The sequence below is a fragment of the Diceros bicornis genome, chromosome 17 (genome assembly GCF_020826845.1).
Source record: "Diceros bicornis minor isolate mBicDic1 chromosome 17, mDicBic1.mat.cur, whole genome shotgun sequence".
NCBI lineage: Eukaryota > Metazoa > Chordata > Mammalia > Perissodactyla > Rhinocerotidae > Diceros > Diceros bicornis.
This window is the reverse complement of record NC_080756.1, coordinates 31216070-31237443: the sequence shown is the minus strand read 5'-3', so window position 1 is coordinate 31237443 and position 21374 is coordinate 31216070. Positions and strand designations below refer to the sequence as shown.

Below are 21374 nucleotides of genomic sequence, written 5' to 3'. Positions count from 1 at the left end.
CACTTTGAATATATCGTGTCACTCCCTTCCGGCCTGCAAAGTTTCTGTTGAAAAATCTGCTGATAGTCTTATGGAGGTTTCCTTTGTACATAACAAGTTGTTTTTCTCTTGCTGCTTTTAAGGTTCTCTTTGTCTTCAACTTTTGGTGCTTTAATTATAATGTGTCTTGATGTGGGTCTCTGGGTTCATCTTATTTGAAACTCTCTGGCTTCCTGGATTTGGATATCTGTTATCTTCCCCAGGATAGGGAAGTTACCAGCCATTATTTTTTCAAATAAGTTTTCTGTCCCTTTCTCCATCTTCTGGGACCCTCATAGTGCGAATGTTAGTCTGCTTGATGTTATTCTAGAAGTCTCTTAAGCTATCTTCACTCTTTTTCTTTCTTTCTTTTTTTTTTTTTTTCCCTGCTCTGATTTGATGAGTGCTGCTACCCTGTCTTTGAGTTCACTGATCCTTTCTTCTACTTTTGTCTAGTCTGCTGTTGAACCCCTCAATTGTATTTTCAGGCCAGTGATTGTATTCTTCAATTCTGTGATTTCTGTTTGGTATATTCTTATATTTTTTATCTCTTTTTGTTCATCCATTCTTCTCCCAAGCTTGGTGAGCATCTTTATGACCATTACTTTGAACTCTTTATCAGATTAATCACTTATTTCTGTTTTTTTAAGGTCTTTTTCTTAAGTTTTATCTTATAAACATAGGAACATATTCCTTTGTTTCTTCATTTTCCTTGATTCACTGTATTTGTTGCTATGCGTTAGATAAAATAGCCACCTCTTCCAGTCTTGAAGGAGTGGCCTCGTGTAGGAGATGAACCTTATCCTTGAACCCTGCCTTAGATCTTGGTTGTCTCTCAAACCTTTATGATTGTCCAAACAACCTACTTTGTTCTTAGTGGCTCACAGTAGTTGAGGGTGTGTCAAGATCTGTCAGTGTCCCAAAGGGGAGGATCTCAGTCAGCACCTATATTCAGGTTGATTGAAAGCTGGACCCTGAGGCAGCAGCTTTTAAAGTATATGCAAATATACCTTTTTCAGGAGAATACTGGTAGATGGGTGATTCTGTCTGCTCCCTCTGCGGTGTGCCCTGGGGAGTTAGCCAGGGTGAGCCTGTGTGAGCTCTTTAAGAACTGTTTCTCAGTTCACTATAGCCTTTTGGGTCTTGTGGATGCAAGCCCCGTTGGCTTTCAAAGCTAGATGTTTTGGGGGCCCATCTGTCAGGTGCAGGTGTTAGAAGTTGGGATGCCAGATGAGGGCTCAAACCCTTTGCTCCTTAGGGAGAAGCTACGTGTTGTGAGTTCCCTCCTTATTGCGGGTCACCATGCTGGGGTGGGGTTTATAGTGAAATTGTGTCTCAGCCTCTCCTACCTGTTTTAATGTGGATTTTTGTTGTTTGACCAATGTGTAGGAGTCATTCAGCTAGTTTTTGAGTTTCTTTCAGAGGGAATTGTTCTGTTTGTAGCTGTGGATTTGGTGTGTCCATGGTAGGAGGTGAGTTCAGAATCCTCCTACATCCCCATCTTGAACTGAAACCAACACATACAGTATTTTTTAAAAAAATGAGTTAGTTGCCAATGTCTAAAAATTGGTGGATTTAATTGAAATGCCCAGATTTCTAGTTTTTCCTTAAAAAATTAAGAAAATCTGACAAGACTGGGCTCACATTAACAATGAGTCTGAAAAGTTTTCTGCTTTTGATGGGTCAGACTGTATCTAGTTAGCCACAGCTTCCGTTGCTCCCAGTTGCCTTCCTTGGTTGCCATTTATCATCATATATGTGTTGTTCTTTTCTTTTTATAGTCTGAAGAGGGCAATGAGATATTTCCTACTTCCATGTCTCTATCAAAAGTTGGAAAGTTAAAGAGTGCCTGGGAAATATTTTTATGTTTTTAATATTCTTGAGATATATTTTTTTATTTCATGAGATGTGAGAAATATTCTTATATTTTTAATATGCAAACAAAATGTCAGAAGAATACAAGCTGGTGTCATTTTGACTGAAGTCTGGATTTATTTTACCCATTCAGGTTACCTGACTTGCTTGTGTGGGCAGTCGAGTTGGTAACCCCTGTGTTAGTTTGCTAGGGCAGAACAAAAGACCACACACACTAAGTGGCTTAAACAATAGAAATTTATTTTCTCACAGTTCTGGAGGCCAGAAGTCCAATATCAAGTTGTTGGCAGGTCTAGTTTCTTGTGAGGCCTCTCTCCTTGGCTTGCAGATGGCTGCCTTCTTGCTGTGTCCTCACGTGGTGTTTTCTTTGTATCCACATTCCCTCTTTTTATGAGGACACCAGTCAGATTGAATTAGGGCCCACTCTAATGGATTTGTTATAACTTAATCAACTCTTTAAAGGCCCTTTCACCAAAAACAGTCACATTTTGACATACACGTTCTGAGAGAGGGTTTCAGCATATGAATTTTAGAGGGACACAATTCAGTCCATAACAACCCTTGTCTTAAAAAAAACCTTAACATATAGATACATAAAAGTGTACAACTAACTGAAAATCAGTAGCCATAAAGGAAGAGACTAAGATAGATAATTAGGATAAAAAAATGAAGTTAATAAAGAATTCAAATAAAAACGTATTTTTGTGAGATATCTCACTTAAGGAGGAAGAACAAAATGGCATAGTTTGCGTGATTGGGAAGCAGTAGTCTCTCTGAAATTGCTGAAAGCCTAGTTTATGAACTAGAAAAACAATTTGAGGAATTCTCCTAAAAGGCAGATCAAAAACATACGTTAGGAAATTTATTAGAGATAAGAGACTTGATGGTAAGAGCTACTAGAGCCAAAATCCTTATCATAGTTGACTGGGAAAGAGCACTTGGAGCAGATGACAAAGAATAATCAAACAAATGATAGGCAGAAGTTCCCCAGGGCTGAAGTAAGACATCTTCACATTTCAATTGTTGGGCACAAATATTGAAAGTATGACCTGCCCTGGTTAAATTTCTGAAATCAAAACAAAAAAAACCCAGAATTCTCCAAGTGTCAAAATAGAAAGAGGGAGGAAAAAACAGATTTCCTAAAAGGGAAAGAGAATCAGACTGGTATCAGACATCCAGTCTGCAAGAGCAGATGTTAGAGGACATGGAGAAATGTTTAAAATTTAGAGTTCCTAGGGAAATTAATTGTGATTATAAAATTCTGTATCCATCTATACTATAACCACTCTTTAAATGCAGTGAAATATAAACAGCAAGAGAGAACAGAAAAAAGTTTTATTGCCCCTTCATTTCCTGTCCAAGATATTGTGAAATAAAATTGAAATATTACCTGAATTGCTTCCAACTCTGTTGTAGCTTGAGTACAGTACTTTGAACTTTCCAGCAGAGCTGGGCACTTAAGCTAATATAGATCACTTGTACAGAAGGGCAGGGTCGACACAGGAATTGCTCTATAACCTATATCCAAGCTGTGTGACTGTATCAAGTGTCTGTTTAGGGTATGGGAGGGAGAAGGAAATGCTGTAACTTCTTTAGTTGCCTCTTCAGTATGAAATCCTGTACTGTATTTGAGGCATTAAAAATTTATTTTGAAATATTAAAAATGTCAAAAAGGTGTAAAGCATAATATTATGAACACCGTTGTATCTACCTCCCAGTTTAAGAAATACAACATTAACTACCCAGTTGAGTTTCCCTCCTTCCCAGAGAGAGAGAATCGTTTTCCTGATTTGGTGTTTATCATGCCTATTCACTTCATTATACATACAGTACATGTGTAGATAACCTAAGCAATATATATTGTTTTACATTTAAAGTAAGTGGTGTCAAACAGTGTATATTCCTCTGTAATTTTTTTTACACAATCATACATGTGAGATTTACTCATACATACACGTACATATTCCTAGTTTGGTCACTTACACTTATATATAATAATCCGTTATATGAATATATCAAAATTTATCTTCTTGTTGAGGAACATTTGTTTTGCATTGTTTGCTATAGCAGTTTTAGTAAACAGCAGTACTAGGATCATTCCTATGCATACCTCATTGTACACATTTGAGAATTTCTCTAAGGTATCAAGAATTGGAATTACTATAGGGTATATTTATTTTCATTTTTACTTGATATTGCTGCTTGCTCCTCACAATGGTTGTAATCATTTACATTCCCAGCAACAGAGTGAAGTTTGTTCATTTATTTATTTATTTATATCTGTACTCGATATTGTCACATTTTTTATTTATGGTATCATTGTGGTTTTTATTGCATCTCCCTGATTACTAATGAGTTAGTAATAATTAACTTATTTCTTGGCACTTTGTGGTTCTGTTTTTGTGAGTTTCTATTCATATCTCTGTGCGTTATTTTCTATCAGGTTATTCATCTTTTTCTTACTGATTTGTAGGAGTTATTTATAAATTTTGGTTACTAATTCTTTGTCAGTTATATGGATCACAAATATTTTCCCGTAATTTTTTATATGAGTAAAAGAAATTTTAATTTCACTGTAGTTGAATTATCAATCTTTTCTTCTCTAGTTTGTACATTTGTGTATAAAGAAATAATTCCTTATCTTAAAGTCATGAAAGTATTCTTTTATTCTCTAATTTATAAAGTTATGCTTTTTCACATTTGTTTATAATTCATCTGGAATTTTTATTCTTTTTCTCCTTCGGTCTTTTTAACAGCTTTATTGAGATGTCATTTATATACTGTAAAGTTCACCCATTTGAAATGTATAATTCAGTGTTTTTAGCACGTCTGTAGAGTTGTGCAGCCAGCCCTGGTGGTCTAGTGGTTAAGATTTGGTGCTTTCACCACCATGGCCCAGCTTCCTTTCCTGGACAGGGAACGACACCACCTGTCTATCACGCTGTGGTGGCTGCATGTTGCTGTGATGCTGAAAGCTACGCCACCGGTATTTCAAATACCAGCGGGGTCACCCATGGTGGACAGGTTTCAGCAGAGTTTGCAGACTAAGACAGACTAGGAAGAAGAACCCGGCCACCCACTTCTGAAAAAATTGGCCATGAAAACTGTGTGAATAGCCACAGAGCATTGTTTAATATAGCGCCAGAAGATGAGAGGATGGCACAAAAAGACCAGGCAGGGTTCTGCTCTGCTATACACAGGATTGCTAGGAGTCAGAATTGACTCGAGGACACTAAGGATAAATAGAGTTGTGCAACCATCACCATAATCTAATTTTAGACTATTTCATTATCCCAGAAAGAGACTTTGTATCCATTAGCAGTCACTCCCCACACCCCTCTGCCCACAGTGCTAGGAAGCCACTTAATCTGCTTTCTTGCCTTTCTGGACATTTCATATAAACAGGATCAAATAATATGTGGTCTTTTGTGACTGACTTCTTTTACCTAAGTGAAATATAATGTTTTTGAAGTTCATCCATGTTGTAGCATGTGTAAGTACTTTATTCTTTTTTATGACTGAATAATATAAAAAAAAAACTTATATAAGACTAAACATTAGTCTCAGTATTTCTAAATGGGTTAGATTTCCATATTAGAGAGTCTATGAAAATGACAGTGGTGGTAGAATAGTGTCCTAATTTCTGTGTGACTTTCCCTTAAAAACAGAACAAATAGCACAGGAAAACCAAAACCTGTGACTAGCACTTACAGGAAAATTAGTTGACCACGTTTCTGCACAAAGCGTTAGGTACCAGTAAGTTGGGGAAAAACCACCAATGGCTCCAAGACTTCTGTATTATTATCTATGTGAAGAAGAAGGAGGAAGCAGTGGAACATCAGGTGAATCTGAGAATTGAAAAATAGCCAAAAGGCAATCACTGGAAAGCTTGAAGGGCCATTTTAAGAATACCAGCTGAAACTGGGAGGGGTTTTGCACACACTGATAATGGGTGAGTGAAAGAGGTCTGTTGTAAAGTCTTAAGGGACTGGAGCCCCTTCATGAAACTTTAAAAACCAACCAATCAAAGCTCCCTTCCAGGACCAAGCCTAGATATCTCAGAAAACAACTATATTTTCGAACACAATATGAAAGCAACAAGAGGGAGTTTTAGAGTGTGAGGTTAGAATAGCTGTTCTAGGCCAAGCCTCCTTCTAAAAGTTCAGGAAAATGAATTTCATTTCGATATCAGCAATATGAAATGATTGTTAAATCTCATAAAAGTTTTTTAAGAAAATGAGCCTTGGCATAGCATCCTTTCTAAAGACAGTGAAAGCACACTGGAAAGATGTGCCCGTAAAATAGATGAAAACCATTTGATACTAAGACAAAAGCCATTATAGTCAGAACAAGGCATTTTCAAAAAAGCAAGTTTGCATAAAAAAAGAAAAACTAGGTGGTAGAACTTAGTAAAGTATTAGAAATGAAGGAAAATTTATTTTATAAATGAAGACAAATTAGAAAGAACACAAGAGCAAATGAACATAACAGATAATACCTTAAGAGAGAAGGATGTTGAAAAGGAGAAAGACGTTAAAAATAAAAAGGATACAAAAGAGGTGTAAAAAGAATTTGATAGAAAATGATATTGAAAACAGGCAAAGAAGATCCAGTATATGTACAATAGGAGTCCCCAGTGAAGTAAAAACCATAGCAAGGGAATAGAGCAGATACTAAAAATTACGGTTTAACTGAATTAAAAACAGATTTGGCAGGGCCAGCCCGCTGTCGCAGCGGTTAAGTGCGCATGCTCCACTTCGGTGGCCCGGGGTTCGCAGGTTCAGATCCCAGGTGCACACCAATGCACCACTTGTCAAGCCATGCCTTGGCGGTGTCCTATATAAAGTAGAGGAAGATGGGCACGGACATTAGCGCAGGACCAATCTTCCTCGGCAAAAAAGAGGAGGATTGGCAACAGATGTTAGCTCAGGGCTGCTCTTTCTCACACACACAAAAAAGCAAAACAGATTTGGAACTCCGTTTTGAAAGAGCACGGCACATATGTGAGAACACTGACACAGACCAGTACTGAGATGTGGTCTAGTAAAATTATTGGACTTCAAAGGAAAAATAAAAATCTTTCAGACATGCAGCAAAAGTCACAAAGTCTCTTATAAGGAAAACCAGATTATTATTATACTTTTCAACAGTAACAATTTGTAAGAGAAGACATTCTTATTATGAGAGAAGACATAATTTATTATGGAATTCCATATTGAAGATACTCAAGAAAGTTTAAGCCCAAGATTTTGTATATAACCAAACTGATTTTCAAGTATAAAAGTCACAAACTATTATCTGTATGCTAGAACTTGAAGAGTATTGTTCCCATTAGCCCTTCCAGAGGAATCCGCTAGAGAAGAAGCTTCAGAGACTCAAAATGACTAGAGACATTAACATAAGGACTGATGGTTAGCATTACACACACATACTTGCAGAACCAAGACTAAATGGAGGATAAAGAAAGAGCAAGTATGGTCTATAAAGAGGTGGGAAGGAGAATGGAGGGATCATATGCAAAACATTTTAAAAACTATTTTTGGTAATCATATTGGTGGTGATAGTATTAGTATCATCTGGAGACTCTGTGTGTAATGTGAAATAAAAAGCAAATGAGTGTGTTATTCTAATTCTGTCATGAACTGTATCCTTGAGAACCATGATTCTTGTTATAGAAGAAATAAGATAGAAATGACTCAGATTGGGGGATGTATGTGTGTGTATAGGCTGAGCAGGGCAAGCGTTGATAACGAGATAGAGAAGTAACTTAAATATTTAACTCCAGGAGTTTTTAAAAAGAAGAATAGATAAATAACCCCCCTTCCCCAGAAAAAAACACCAGGTAGAAGAAATTAACAGTATTAAAAAAAAATTACAAAATGAAATCAGTAAAATACAGATTTGACCAATAAGATCAATTTAAAAGTCAGTTGGAAAATTTGATTAGGAAAAAGACATAAAGACAAAATATTGGAAATAAGAAAAATGAACAATTTCTAAGAATATTATAAGTAATTATGCCTATAAATTTGAAAATCCAGGAGAATTGGTTGATTTTTTTTTTTTTTCCCCTGAGGAAGATTCACCCTGAGCTAACATCTGTTGCCAATCTTCCTCTTTTTTCTTGAGGAAGATTTGCCCTGAGCTAACATCTGTGCCAATATTCCTGTTTTGTATGTGGGTGGCTGTCACAGCATGGCCACCAACGAGTGGCGTAGGTCCATGCCTAGGGACTGAACTTGGGCCTCCAAAGTGGAGAGCACTGAACTTAACCACTAGGCCATGGAGCTGACCATTTGGGTGATTTTTTTTTTTTTTTGTGAGGAAGATTGGCCCTGGGCTAACATCCGTGCCCATCTTTCTCTACTTATATGGGACGCCGCTACAGCATGGCCTGACAAGCAGTGCGTCGGTGCGTGCTGGGATCTGAACCTGGGAACCCTGGGCTGCCGAAGCAGAGCACGCGAACTTAACTGCTGTGCCACAGGGCCAGCCCCGGATGGTTTTTTTTATGGACAGTTTTTATCAAACACATAAAGAACAGTAAATTTCCATGTTGTTTAAATTATTTCAGAGTACAGAAAAGAAAAGCACCCCATTTTACTTTGAGAGGGACCTGGATGCCAAAACCTAGCAACACAAGATGTGCCACATAATCTTCAATTTGACCTCCACTCAACATTCCTGTTCTCTATCATGAGGGACCTTTCTGGACAACATGAATGGGCCTCTAAGTCCTCTGGCTTCTGATTGGATTTGGGAGTGGGGAGCCCTGGCAGGAAATGGAGAAAGGAGGAGACTAAAGTCTGGGTATTAATTCCCCTGGCTCGTTCCCTGAATGTATGTGCCTTGGGCTGGTTCTCCCTCTTCTAAAAGTCCTAGCCCTTCCTTCAGGGCCTATGCGTTATAAGAACTTCTCTGTTACTCTGGGTTATTGCGTTGTGCCTTGTGACTCCTCTAAGCCTCATCCACAGCTTTGTTAAAAAAAAAAAAAAAATTCACTTGTAAATATACCCTCCTTAAATTAACCTAACTTGAGTGGGCCATCTGCTTCCTCTAGACCTTTTTTTTAATTTTTTTAAACTTTTTCCCCCAAAGCCCCAGTAGATAGTTGTATGTCATAGCTGCACAGCCTTCTAGTTGCTGTATGTGGGATGCGGCCTCATCGTGGCCGGAGAAGCGGTGCGTCGCTGCGCGCCCGGGATCCAAACCCGGGCCGCCAGTAGCGGAGCGCGCACACTTAACCGCTAAGCCACGGGGCCGGCCCGCCTCTAGACCTTTTTTGATATTTGTTTAGGATTTTTGCATTTGTAGAAAATATGAAATTAAAAGATGTCCTAGTTTTGACTACTAAGAAAAAACAGTATGGAAAAAATATTCTGTACAGAAAAATATATTAATTACAAAGTTAAGATAACCGGCAAATTTATAAACATTTAAAATGTATAATAGACACCAAGGATTTATATATTATTTGATTATCTACCATTTATTAGTATTGTATCTATGTTAAATTTCCTGAGTGTAATCGTGATTATGTAGAAGAATGCCCTTGTTCTTAGAGATATACCACAATATTTAGGCATGAAGTGTCATGATATATATAACTAAGAAAAAGTGTGTGTGTGTTGGGGGTCGGGCTGGCCCGGTGGTGCAGCGGTTAAGTGTGCATGCTCCACTTCCCTGGCCTGGGGTTCCCCAGTTCGGAACCCTGGGGGCACACCAACGCACCGCTTGTCAAGCCATGCTGTGGTGGCATCCCATATGAAGTAGGGGAAGATGGGCACGGATGTTAGCCCAGGGCCAATCTTCCTCAGCAAAAAGAGGAAGATTGGCATTGGATGTTAGCTCAGGCCTAATCTTCCTCACAAAGAAAAAAAAAGGTGTGTGTGTGTGTAAGAAGAGACAAAGCAGATGTGTCAAAATGTTAATAATTGGTGTATCTTTGTTAAGGTGTATGGTATTCACTGTTAATATTCTCGCAGCTTTTTGTGGCTTTGAAATTTTCAGAATAAAAAGTTGGGGGAAAATATTCAGAACAATAAAAAATGAAATATTTTTATGGATAAAATATATTTTATCCATAAAAATTAGCTTTATAAACTAATAAGCAACATATAAAATGCCAACATTTGAACAAGCAAATCACTGAAGGAAAAAATACAGAAAGCCCTTAAACAAAATAAGCTTGACTTGAATAGTAAAGGAATGCAAATTTAAATGAGTTGTCAGTGTTCATCTATCTAAGTAGCAGATTGAACAGAATGATAATGCCTAATGCTGATGGAGATGCAGCAGACTGGGTGGGAAGTACAGCTTGGTGCCTGCCATCTTCTGGTGTGCAGTCTGGCAGTATCTGTGAATGCTTAAAATCTGTATGCTCTTTAATCACAGCAATTTCATTTAATGAACTAAATCTAATGAAGTAATAGGATACGTAAGTAAGGTTCTATGTACAAAGCATGTTCATTGCAGCATTGTTAACAGCAAAAACCATTTAAATGTCCATCAGTTGGGGTTTGGTTTTACACACAGAATACTATTTAACTATTAAACACAGAAGTTAATATATTAATATGGAATGATATCCCTGATTGTTACATTAAAAATAAAAGCAAATTAGAGGAAAATCCATAAAGTACTACCCCATTTAAAGTAAAGTATCTACATATTATAGGCATAATTTTATGTATATCAATATTGTATAGATTTTGAAAACCTAGTTGAAAGAGTATCAAAAAAGGAAGGGAAATTATCGGGGAATGGGATGTTTATATTCTCTTTTTGGGTTTTTTTATTTTAAAGAAATAAAGATCATAAAATAGAAAATGTCAACTAAACTCATGTCTTGGCAATAATTTTTTCTTTAAAATAATTTCTTTTTATGCTGCTTTGTTAGTATAGTCTTACTGAGTTACAGAAAAATCTGTTAAGAAACTCATTTTGCTCTTGTATATTCTGTTTTCAGAGCAGTGGAAAGAGCTCAGTGCTAGAAAGCCTAGTGGGGAGGGACCTGCTTCCCAGAGGCACTGGTATTGTCACCCGGAGACCTCTCATTCTGCAGCTAGTCCATGTTTCACCCGAAGATAAACGAAAAACAACAGGAGAAGAAAATGGTAAATTTTAGAATTGGAATAAGAATTATTTTAAAACTCTTCATTTTTGTCAAATATTTAAAATATATGAATTGATTAGATAGTTAGAAATTAGTGGCTGTAGCAAAATCAGAAGTCCTGTGAAGAGAAGTGGTATGCATCTTTTCTCATGTAAAAAAGAGTAATTTTTGTTATTTTGAGGCCCACAAGTAAACTTGTTTGGAATAGTATCTTTTTGGTAATGCGGCTTGGTAAACTGTTAATGCTATTTAATGGAGGATCTAGTGAGATACTCAGTAAACAGGAATCATTTATTTTAAAGAAAAAGTCTTTCTGTCTTTTGGAGTGTTTTAAACTCTTTTCCTAATGTTTAAAACAATGTTTTTGCTTTTTTACTTGGATTTAGAATTTAAATAATTTAGATTCTAGTTTAAAGATTTTATGTTAAATAAAATTAAAACGACTTTGCTTTTCAGTATAGCAATGTTATCTTGCCTTCCTTTTTCTGGTCTTACCATCTGCCTGTTAATTTTGACTCTTTTGCCCTTCTCTCTAAAATGAATATTATTTTTAGAAAGAGTTTTGATTTTTTAATTATTTTTTTACTATCCTTCTCTTGCTAAGGTTTACCTATATAGCACATACTATCTTGATTTTTAAGATCCTGGCCTCCCCCGAATAGCAAATGTGGAGTATTAAGATTGGAGAATATGTACCGTCCTTTATAGCAGTTCTTCTTTGATTAAACTGAAAATATTTTAAGAAGTGTTGTCTATGTCTATGAGATTTTAAATTGCTTATTAAATATGTATCCTATATTAATCATATATTTATATTAGTTAGGTTTGAAATGTTTGATGAGAATAATATAATCTTCCCTTTTAGTTCAGTGTTTGGCTCAGAATTTCTGTCTTATTTATAAAAGCCTGTAAAATAGCTCTAATTATTAAATTAAATTTGCAGCAGAGTTCATGTTTGTTTCTTATCTGCAGAGATCTGTTTTAAATGTAGTTTCATTCTACTTCTATTATTCGGACCTAAGATAGGATGATAATATTGAGGAAATTGAAGTTAATTTCTGTATCTGATTTTTTTCTTCACTTATTATAGGAGCATTGGTGGTGATAGCTTGATTTTTTTTTTTAAAGGAGAACAAAAAAACCTTTCATGAGCATCTACTGTGACTATAGATAGTTAATCACTGATGCAAATTAATGAAGTTGTAGAAGTTAATAAGGAATACTTTTGTATAGACTGCCAGAGGATATGTAGGAGCCTTTTACTTAAGTTAGGTAGCTTGGTATATTCATCACTTTGTATTTCTGTAATATTTCTTTATTATTGAAATTCTGAACCTTGAATTTAATCATTTTGAACTAACTTATGGTCCAGCTTCAAATGTATAGAATAACACTTAAAATTTCATTCTTACTAACTTAATTTCATCAAATTTACCAAATACCTTAAACTAAGACTTTAAGAGACTGTATGGCATTAATTAGGTCTCTCTCCTTTAACTTTTCATTTTCTTCAGTCACCTTGAAAAGGGCAGATGATATCCTGTATCTCAGAAACTATTTGTAGATGTGGGCATTGTTTCTAGAAAAGGGTGTACATTTCAGCCCTAGAAGTGTGGGTTCTTTGGTATCTCTTTGCTTGTGTGTCCACTGTCTTGTTGATGTCTCTTCTTGGTGGTTGGTCAGAAAATTTGCATATCTTTACCTCTCTCTATATATTTTTTCAAGCTTGGTGCTTATTTTTTATATAAAAAACATAAAAATTCACTTAAAATGACAACTCAGCTACCCAGAACACAAAATAGATTTCATAAATTTTGAGTACTGAATTTCACGTGTCTCAAATAGTTCTTTAGTTTCTCACAGAGCCTCTTTATCCTCGGGATAAACACTTCTACCTTGTCATAAGTCATTCTAACCCAGAGGAAATTAGAATAATGAAGCAGATAAACATTTAGTTAGCCAGAAGAGTAGGAACTACTTGACAGCCTGACATCCAGAGAGGAGAAAGGGAGGAAAACATAACCAGACAGAAAAATTTCAAAAAAAAAGAAAAAAATCAGTCTCTAATCATTTTGTATAGGGATTTATAGCCTCAGAGGGCTTTGTTATATAACAAAGGCCTAAGTTACCAATAATAGCTTCATTTAAGAGCAGTGTATTCTAAGATGACATGGAGCAGTATAATCCATTTTAAATAATAGGTCCATCCAAACTGGCTAAAATAAAATATTTTAATGTTTAATGTATATAGTTTAATTATCAGGAAAATTTACTTAATGTGGGATCCTTCATTCTGCCAACTATATAGGATAATTGAGGTGTGAATATATAGATTTATAGTATTTCTCAGCTTGCCCCCCACTTCTGTCCTGTAAAAGAGTTTTCTGATAAAATCTTTTTTTTTGTGTGTGTGTGTGTGGAGGATCGGCCCTGAGCTAACATCTGCCAATCCTCCTCTTTTTGCTGAGGAAGACTGGCCCTGGGCTAACATCCATGCCCACCTTCCTCCACTTTATATGGGACGCCGCCACAGCATGGCTTGCCAAGCGGTGCGTCCGTCGGTGCACGCCCGGGATCCGAACCGGTGAATCCCGGGCCGCTGCAGCGGACGGCCCGCACTTAACCGCTTGTGCCACGGGGCCGGCCCCTGATAAAATCTTACTAAAAACAAAATCAGACTGTTTTAGAGTGGGATGGGGTTTTAGTTTGAACTTTGAACTCCGTGATTATCTTATATATTTGTAAGAAATAAATCAAGCTTTCCTCAGATTTCCTTTTAGACGAGATCCAAAAGTAGCATGCTGATTAAAGACCAACTTGTTTCTGTTGTGTTCTGTTAAATTCAATATATATTTTAAAGAAAATAATCCCTTATAAAGCTCAATTTTAGTGAATAGGGTAAATGCTTAATATTTACTTACTCATAAGATTTTGAAAGAAGTTTGGTATGTTTTGTAGATTCTTTTTTACCAGGCAATTGATCTTTTCCCATAGTCATATCTAAGGCAAATTTTTGAATAGTGAATTAATTTTAATCCATTTGTGTTAGAATTAGAAACCAGAGGTGACATAATTAATTGCAATTGAAAATAAAAATAAATTATGGCACACAATATGCTTGATTTATCACTTAAAATATATACTTCTATACTTCCCTCTGATTGTAATAAATTGTATTGGAAATTATATAGTTATAAATTTTGAGTAATTTAATGCTAGTTATAAATTTTGAGTAATTTAATGCTATGTGCATTTGAAATGTGTTGAGGTTTCTGCACATCTGAGTTTTTAAAAAGGTTTAAAGGGGCCGACCCCGTGGCTTTTCGGTTAAGTGCGCACACTCTGCTACTGGCTGCCCGGGTTCGGATTCCGGGTGCGCACCAACACATGGCTTCTCTGGCCATGCTGAGGCGGCCTGCCACATACAGCAATAGAAGGATGTGCAACTATGACATGCCACTATCTACTGGGGCTTTGGGGGAAAAAAACAAAGGTTTAAAATATTAGGGATAAGCACTAAACTTATCATTCTGTGCTATTTCTCTTTAACTACAGACCCTGCTACATGGAAAAACTCAAGACACCTTTCTAAAGGTTTCCTTTATCCATTGTTTTTGGCCTTTTTTCTATTATGCCTGCATGTGTGCTTATGTACTCTTACAGGCTGTGTGCATTTTTTTTCTTCCATTTTTATTTGCCTATCCACATTGATTGACTGTAGGTTGTAATGGTTCTTGTTACCTTTTGGCATTGCATCAGAATGCAGGCTTTTTTGGGGGTGAATGTAATTTATTTTATTTTTATTTTTAAAAACATGCTTGTGAAGCCAGGCCTCTTTTATATGATAAGGTAAATTAAACATACCCCTTTAGTATGTAGTACCTGCCTCTGTGAGTTCTGTTCACCTAGATTACTGCAGTCCTCCAATGAGACTTCTTGGAAGAAGGTACTAAGCTTCAAGTAGGTGAGCATTTTACTTGCAAAAAGGATCCAGTTTTATTTACCTTTATTCCACCAAAGAATTGATGCACTTTTTCCTCAATAAATATTTATTCGAATACTTTACAGTCCTTTTTATTTTGATTTCAGGTGGCTGATATGCATTATTCATAAACTCAATCATTAAGACATTTAAAACTCTGAATTTGGCAAAAGCTGAATAGCTGTGCTTAGGGGAGGCAAAGTTAGGTTACTTTTCTACAATTAAACATTTCTAGCTTCTCTGGGAAAAACAGAACAAAACTTGCTTTCCACGTTTTAGACCACTTAAAACAGTGTCTACAGTGAATGTATTTTCCTTTTTTGGGCAAGTGCAGGAAGAACAAACCTATTATTGGAAACTAATGGAGAGTAGTGACTCCATATAGTACATATGCCAGGGTCTATCCCCCCACCCCATTTCATTTCTTTCCAACCTTTAGTTCAAAATATAGTCTTGGTCCTGGGGAAAAAAATTACCTTGAAAGTGCACATAAATTACAGAATAGCTTCACACTACTGAGAGAGCTCTTTAAAGGAACAACCAATTGTGACTTTATGGGTAACCAAAAGGAAACCAAATTAGGGGAAAAAAAGGATTGAAAAGTCGGCTGTTTTATTCACATATTGCAGATTTTTACCTTGATTTATGTGTATAAATCTATTATATATGCTTTTTGCATTACTCAGTAGGATTCTTAATTTTTCTTCTTTTTGCCATTAGCTTAATTGCATACTTTCATCAGACAATCTGCTTTTATGTGTAAGATATTTAAAAATAAGGAATAAACTTTTTAACATATATAATTACATACAAAATATGAACACAAGTGAACAATTGTATTAGTAAAATCTAGATTTCAATGGTGGGAAGACCTGTGAGCAACTCTGATCTGAAGTTAGTCATGTTTTTGAAATAACATGATACCATTTTTAAAATGTGAAAGTATAATTTAGCAAATCTTAAAATATTTAACTTGAGTTAATGGCAAAATAGGAACAAATAATATTGTGTTGCCTTTTTGAATTCCTACCTAAAGATAAAAAGTAATTTCCATAGTTTCCAATAAATGGAGTTTTTCTTTTTTCCAGGGGTTGAAGCAGAAGAATGGGGTAAATTCCTTCACACCAAAAATAAGGTAACCACACAAGAATATTATGAAGAAGTAACGTGTTGAAAATTTTTTTGTACAAGTAGTTGATAATTTAGTTTCTCATCATTGGCAATGTGGCATGTTATCTTGAAGCAACTGTTCCTTGTAAAATAAATCTTATGTTAGTAACATTTCTAATCATAGTAGTTTATTTGGAAAACGCTTTAAGTTCAGCCCTATTCTCTCCAATTTGGAGATTAATGTGAGATCAGGCAGCTTTGAAATATAAATAATGAAATTTATATAAAATATGAAAAAAGTCATATAAAATATGAAAGTATAAATTATGACTCCTTGGCTCAGAAAAATATATGTATATATTAGAATTTGTTTACTAATTCTCTGAAGCAGATCCATAGACATCCTTGAAATTTATCGACCCCTCACTTAAGAATTTTTGATTTTTGTTTCAATAATTTTTAGCTTTACACGGATTTTGATGAAATTCGACAAGAAATTGAAAATGAAACAGAAAGGATTTCAGGAAATAATAAGGTAGGCATCTTTTTAGAGCTGGAAAGTATAAACAGCAAATATATCATTGAGAGTATTCTCTATATAATGTGTGATTGTAAATTCATAATCCTGGTCTTTGAAACTAATGGAGTATTTTCACAAATATATAAAAACTTTACTGAAAATCCCTTTTGTTTCTTAGAGCTTTTATGTACTATCAAATATTTCATTTAGATGCTTATTCTTGATCTTGTGATGTACATTCCACTTTATTATATAATTCTCTTTAATTCTGCTACAATAGGTTATCTTTTTCTGAAGGATTGATTTACTGTAACTCAAGAAGCGTCATATAATGTATGTGATACATGTATTTTGATAAGTTCTTTTTCTTACCTGAGTAAGGCTAGATTTGCTTATGAAAGTAGAGAGAGAGAAATTAGTTTTTTTTCCAGAGAAAATGAAAAGTAATGTTAACAACTGAATTATTTTCTTGTTTTCTAAGATTGTGAGAATTTAAAATAAGTTGGGTGTCTAAGATACCATTAATCTTGACACCAGGCACTATCAGTGCTACCTCCCTTAAATGCTTCCGTTTTCTCACTCTTCTCTCTCTATTCCTATTGCCTTTCTCTCTGTTCCCTTTCTTCTTGTTTTTACCTTCCTTCTTGTATTATCCAGAGGCACATTTAATCCCGCAAGTTGGCCCTAGCCTAGTACCAATATTCAAACATATTTACTGAGCCCTTATATCTGTCAGATACTGTGCTAGAGAGGTTACTTCCTGACAAAAAGACATTTTTGGAGCCATGTTAGTTCTTTATGTCTCTTCAGGATACTTGTCTCTGTTTTAGTGATTGACTAAGCTTTATTCATTATTGAACTCTAGGCTGGTAACTTTTGGGTTACTGCTGCTGCTGCCATGTTACTGCTACTACTTCCCTGAATTTCTAGTAATTGTGTTATATAGAAGAGGTAGAAAAAGTGGCAGGAGCTAGATTAGCTTGTTGTCACTCCAGTAATTATATCTGGGATAATTTTGACTTTTGGAACATTATTAATCATAACACCAGTCTGAATTCTCTCTCCTGCTATCCCCATGGATTTACTGACCTCAGTAATTGTTGTAATTTTACATAGTACTAGAATTTAGAGAGGATGTGACTGGTGAATCAGAAAGGAGAGTTTTTAATTTAGACATTAAACTGAATGTCATGAAAGACTGAGGCTGTATACCTAGAAGATGTTTAATTTATGGTGGGAATATGATTTACTTACTTAGCAGGTTTTCTCATCCACAGTGTCTAAAAGATGAGAAGTCCCCTATCCCCAAATCTATGAAAAATCTCTTTACTAAATCGTGTTTGTAATGAAGTAAATGATACTTTGATCTTATGTAAGTAATTTTGTGTGGTCTAAATATCTAAATGATTTCATATGCCTAACATAAAGCCTTGAAGGATTTAAAATATCTGTGAGATTGGAGTTGTAAAGGCATTTGGGCAAAGCTTTGTAGTGGGCATGATAAGGGAATGCGTAAGAAATATACAACCTAGATAGGTATGCCGAATATCAACATATAATGACTTTGGAACACTGGAGTATTGAAAATAGAAAAGTAACTCAGAGTAATCTTAATATAGCAAATGTAACTGTATAGAGAACTCAGAGTAGAGAATGTTCCACAAAAGCTTTCTGGGAAATTAGAATTTTCAGTAGGTTAATGAAGAAAGATATACAGTGGATAAATAGATGAGAGGACTTTTTAAATGATAAAGAAGGGGATGTACAAAGACAAGTTATGAACATATTATAAGTGTTTTTTTACATGTAGCTGACTCAACTCGAAAACTTGTAGAGGGCCAGTGGTGAAGAGGAGGGAGTCTGTGTAATAATCTTAGTCTAGGGGAGAGAAAATATAGCTCTCTCTCACTATACAAATTCTTCCTATTTGAATTCAGGGATCAGAAGATTCAGATAAATTTTCTGAGGAATCTCTTACAATATCCTCTTGCCAGTTGGTATTCAAAGATTAGGAACCAAATTGATTTGGATAACTTGTTATCTATGCCTTACTCTCTAAACTTAAGAACCTCATAAATTTGGATAGTGAGGAATACATTAATCTTTTGTTCAGCACTAAGTCTATTAAACATATTTAAGAAATGGTATCTGCTTAGAATCAAGAGAAAAGAATGTGAAATAATACAGGGGAGATAAATTGTTTATATTAATGGTATAGAGTTGGATAGGATTATAACCAGTTATGTGGTTGGCTGTGTAACTTCCCATGTGTATCATCAGGTTTTGATTGTTGAAATGTTTTAGGGATCATGGTTTAATTTGTATTTAAAAGCATCTAATGTCTATCTACTTGAAATTAGGTTTATATAAATATAAAATTAGCATTTTATATTTCATTGAAACTTTAATATGATTTTAATATATTTTAAAACTTATTTTTAGGGAGTAAGCCCTGAACCAATTCATCTTAAGATTTTTTCACCCAATGTTGTCAATCTGACACTTGTGGATTTGCCAGGAATGACCAAGGTAAACAATAGTTGTTACTCATTATGGATTTGGTCATGTTTGTTTTCACTTAAACAGATGTGGTTTTTCCTTACCCTATATGAGAATAATCAGCTTTTTTTGCAGTTAACTTGATCTGTTAGCATTTGATGTAGTTGAGTCCTCCTTTCTCCTTGAAACACTTGCTTTACTTGCTTCCAGGATACCACACTCTACAGGCTTATCTCCAATCTCACAGGTTACTCCTTCTCAGTCTCTTTTGCTGGTTTCTTCTCATCTTTCCAATGTCGAAACAGTGAGTCCCCAGAGCTGAGTGTTTGGAGTTCTTGTCAAGGGAGTACACTTACCCCCTTGATGATTTCCTCCAATCTTATGACTTTAAATACATGAGTGTCTGTATGCTGACAGCATTCACATAACTCTAGATTTGAATATCCAGCTGTCTACTTTACACATACACTTAAATGTCTAATAGGCATTTCAAACTTGATGTGTCTAATACCAGATTCCTGACCTGTCCCTCAACCTGACTTGATCCTTCTATAGTCTCCCCCATCTCAATAAATGGCAGCTCTGTTCTACCAGTTGCTTAGCCTAAAGGTTTGTAGTCATCCTTGAGACTTCTTATCCTATGTCCTAATTCCTCTGTCAGCAAATCCTCTTGCTTCTCCTTACCTTTAAAATATATCCAGAACTCCTCTATCATGTCTTACAAATTCATAGCTACCATCCTGATGTGTCATCTCACCTGTTTTATCATCATCTCACCTGGATTACTGCAGTAGGCTCCTAACAGGTCTTCCTCATAATCTGTTCTTAACTAAGCACTCAGAGTGATGCTATTAAAGTGAATATTAGATTGTGTCATTCCTTAGTTTAAAATCTCTCCAGAGGCTTCTTGTTTCACTCAGAGGAAAAGCTTAAGTTCTTAAAGAGATGTAAAGCATGTACTTGATCTGTCCCTATTACTCTCCTGTTAACTCCTCCTGCTCCAGCCTTCTGCCCTTATTGTTCATTCTCCTGGAATGTGCTTCCCTCAGATTTATGCATGTACCTCTCTCTTATTTCTTTCAGTTTCTGGTCATTCTCTCAAATGTCATTATCTGAGTAAGGTCTTCCCTGATTACTCTGTTTTAAAGCATAATCCAATTAAAAATAATAATTTAAAAGCACAGCCTTCTCTAATTATCTCATAGCCTCCTATTCTGCTTTATTTTTTCCGTAGCCCTACCATCACCTAGATATTGTATAATGTATTTGTTTATTATCTGCTCTCATCACTAAAATGTAAGCTCTCTAAAGGTAGGAATTTCAATCTTTTTTTATCCACTCCTGTGACATAATCTGGCATGTAGAACAGCGCCTGAAATATAGTAGGCTTCTAATAAATATTTGCTAATGGATGAATGAATGAATATGTCTCTAGGCAATTAACATTGACCAGTTCTTGACATGGTAAACCTACGATATTTGCAAGAGTTACATTTTGAGACTTTCACATGTTACCAAATTCATAAATACCACTGTAATATATAATTTCTTCATTTTAACTATCTGTAAATGGAATGATACCTATGTTCTGTGGATTAAATGGGAGAGAAAAAGCTGAGTTGGTTTTTATTAGTGGTTCCTTGCTCATCTCTGTTTGGTTTAGGTGCCTGTAGGTGATCAACCTAAGGATATTGAGCTTCAAATTAGAGAGCTCATTCTTCGGTTCATCAGTAACCCGAATTCCATCATCCTTGCTGTCACTGCTGCTAATACAGATATGGCGACATCAGAGGCACTTAAAATTTCAAGAGAGGTAGATCCAGATGGTAAGGACAGATGTTAATATTTAATGAGATGCTCGGTTAACAATGGTAAACCTACCTTCAAGAAAGGAATTTTTCTTTTAAAAGTAATATCTCTAGTTGTTAATACAGATTTAAAAAATAATGCTTTTCTATTTTGCTTATAATTTCAAATAGAAATTCTGATGGGAAATAAAGTTTTAATGGATAAGTTGCTGTACAGGCTAGGTAAAAATACTTCACATAGTGTCCGTATTTGTAATGGTTACCTAATGATTTAAAATAAAATGGCTTTGCAAAAAATTTGTGTAAGTAAAATGATGTAGGTTTTTGAATGGCTGAATAAATAACTCTCAGAGTAGAAAAATCACTGTAGATTTTTATGATATAGCAGATAAATATGGTATCTGCATTCTGCAGAGGCAGAAAATATTTAAACATGCTCAAGGCAGA

At 35.4% G+C, this 21374-nt stretch overlaps 1 protein-coding gene across 8 annotated transcripts in view; it reads left to right on the top strand.

The window, feature by feature from the left end:
• DNM1L (dynamin 1 like) overlaps positions 1 to 21374 on the top strand; it is a 48192-nt gene that overhangs the window by 9037 nt on the left and 17781 nt on the right. For 4 of the 8 annotated variants that reach the window (XM_058558521.1, XM_058558520.1, XM_058558525.1 and 1 more), the window contains exons 2-7: positions 10862 to 11009; positions 14564 to 14602; positions 16079 to 16125; positions 16564 to 16635; positions 19063 to 19149; positions 20783 to 20945. In XM_058558521.1, coding sequence (XP_058414504.1) covers positions 10862 to 11009; positions 14564 to 14602; positions 16079 to 16125; positions 16564 to 16635; positions 19063 to 19149; positions 20783 to 20945 — 556 coding nt within the window. The remainder of the gene's footprint in view (positions 1 to 10861; positions 11010 to 14563; positions 14603 to 16078; positions 16126 to 16563; positions 16636 to 19062; positions 19150 to 20782; positions 20946 to 21374) is intronic. The other 4 variants (XM_058558523.1, XM_058558522.1, XM_058558527.1 and 1 more) reach the window with 1 other exon arrangement.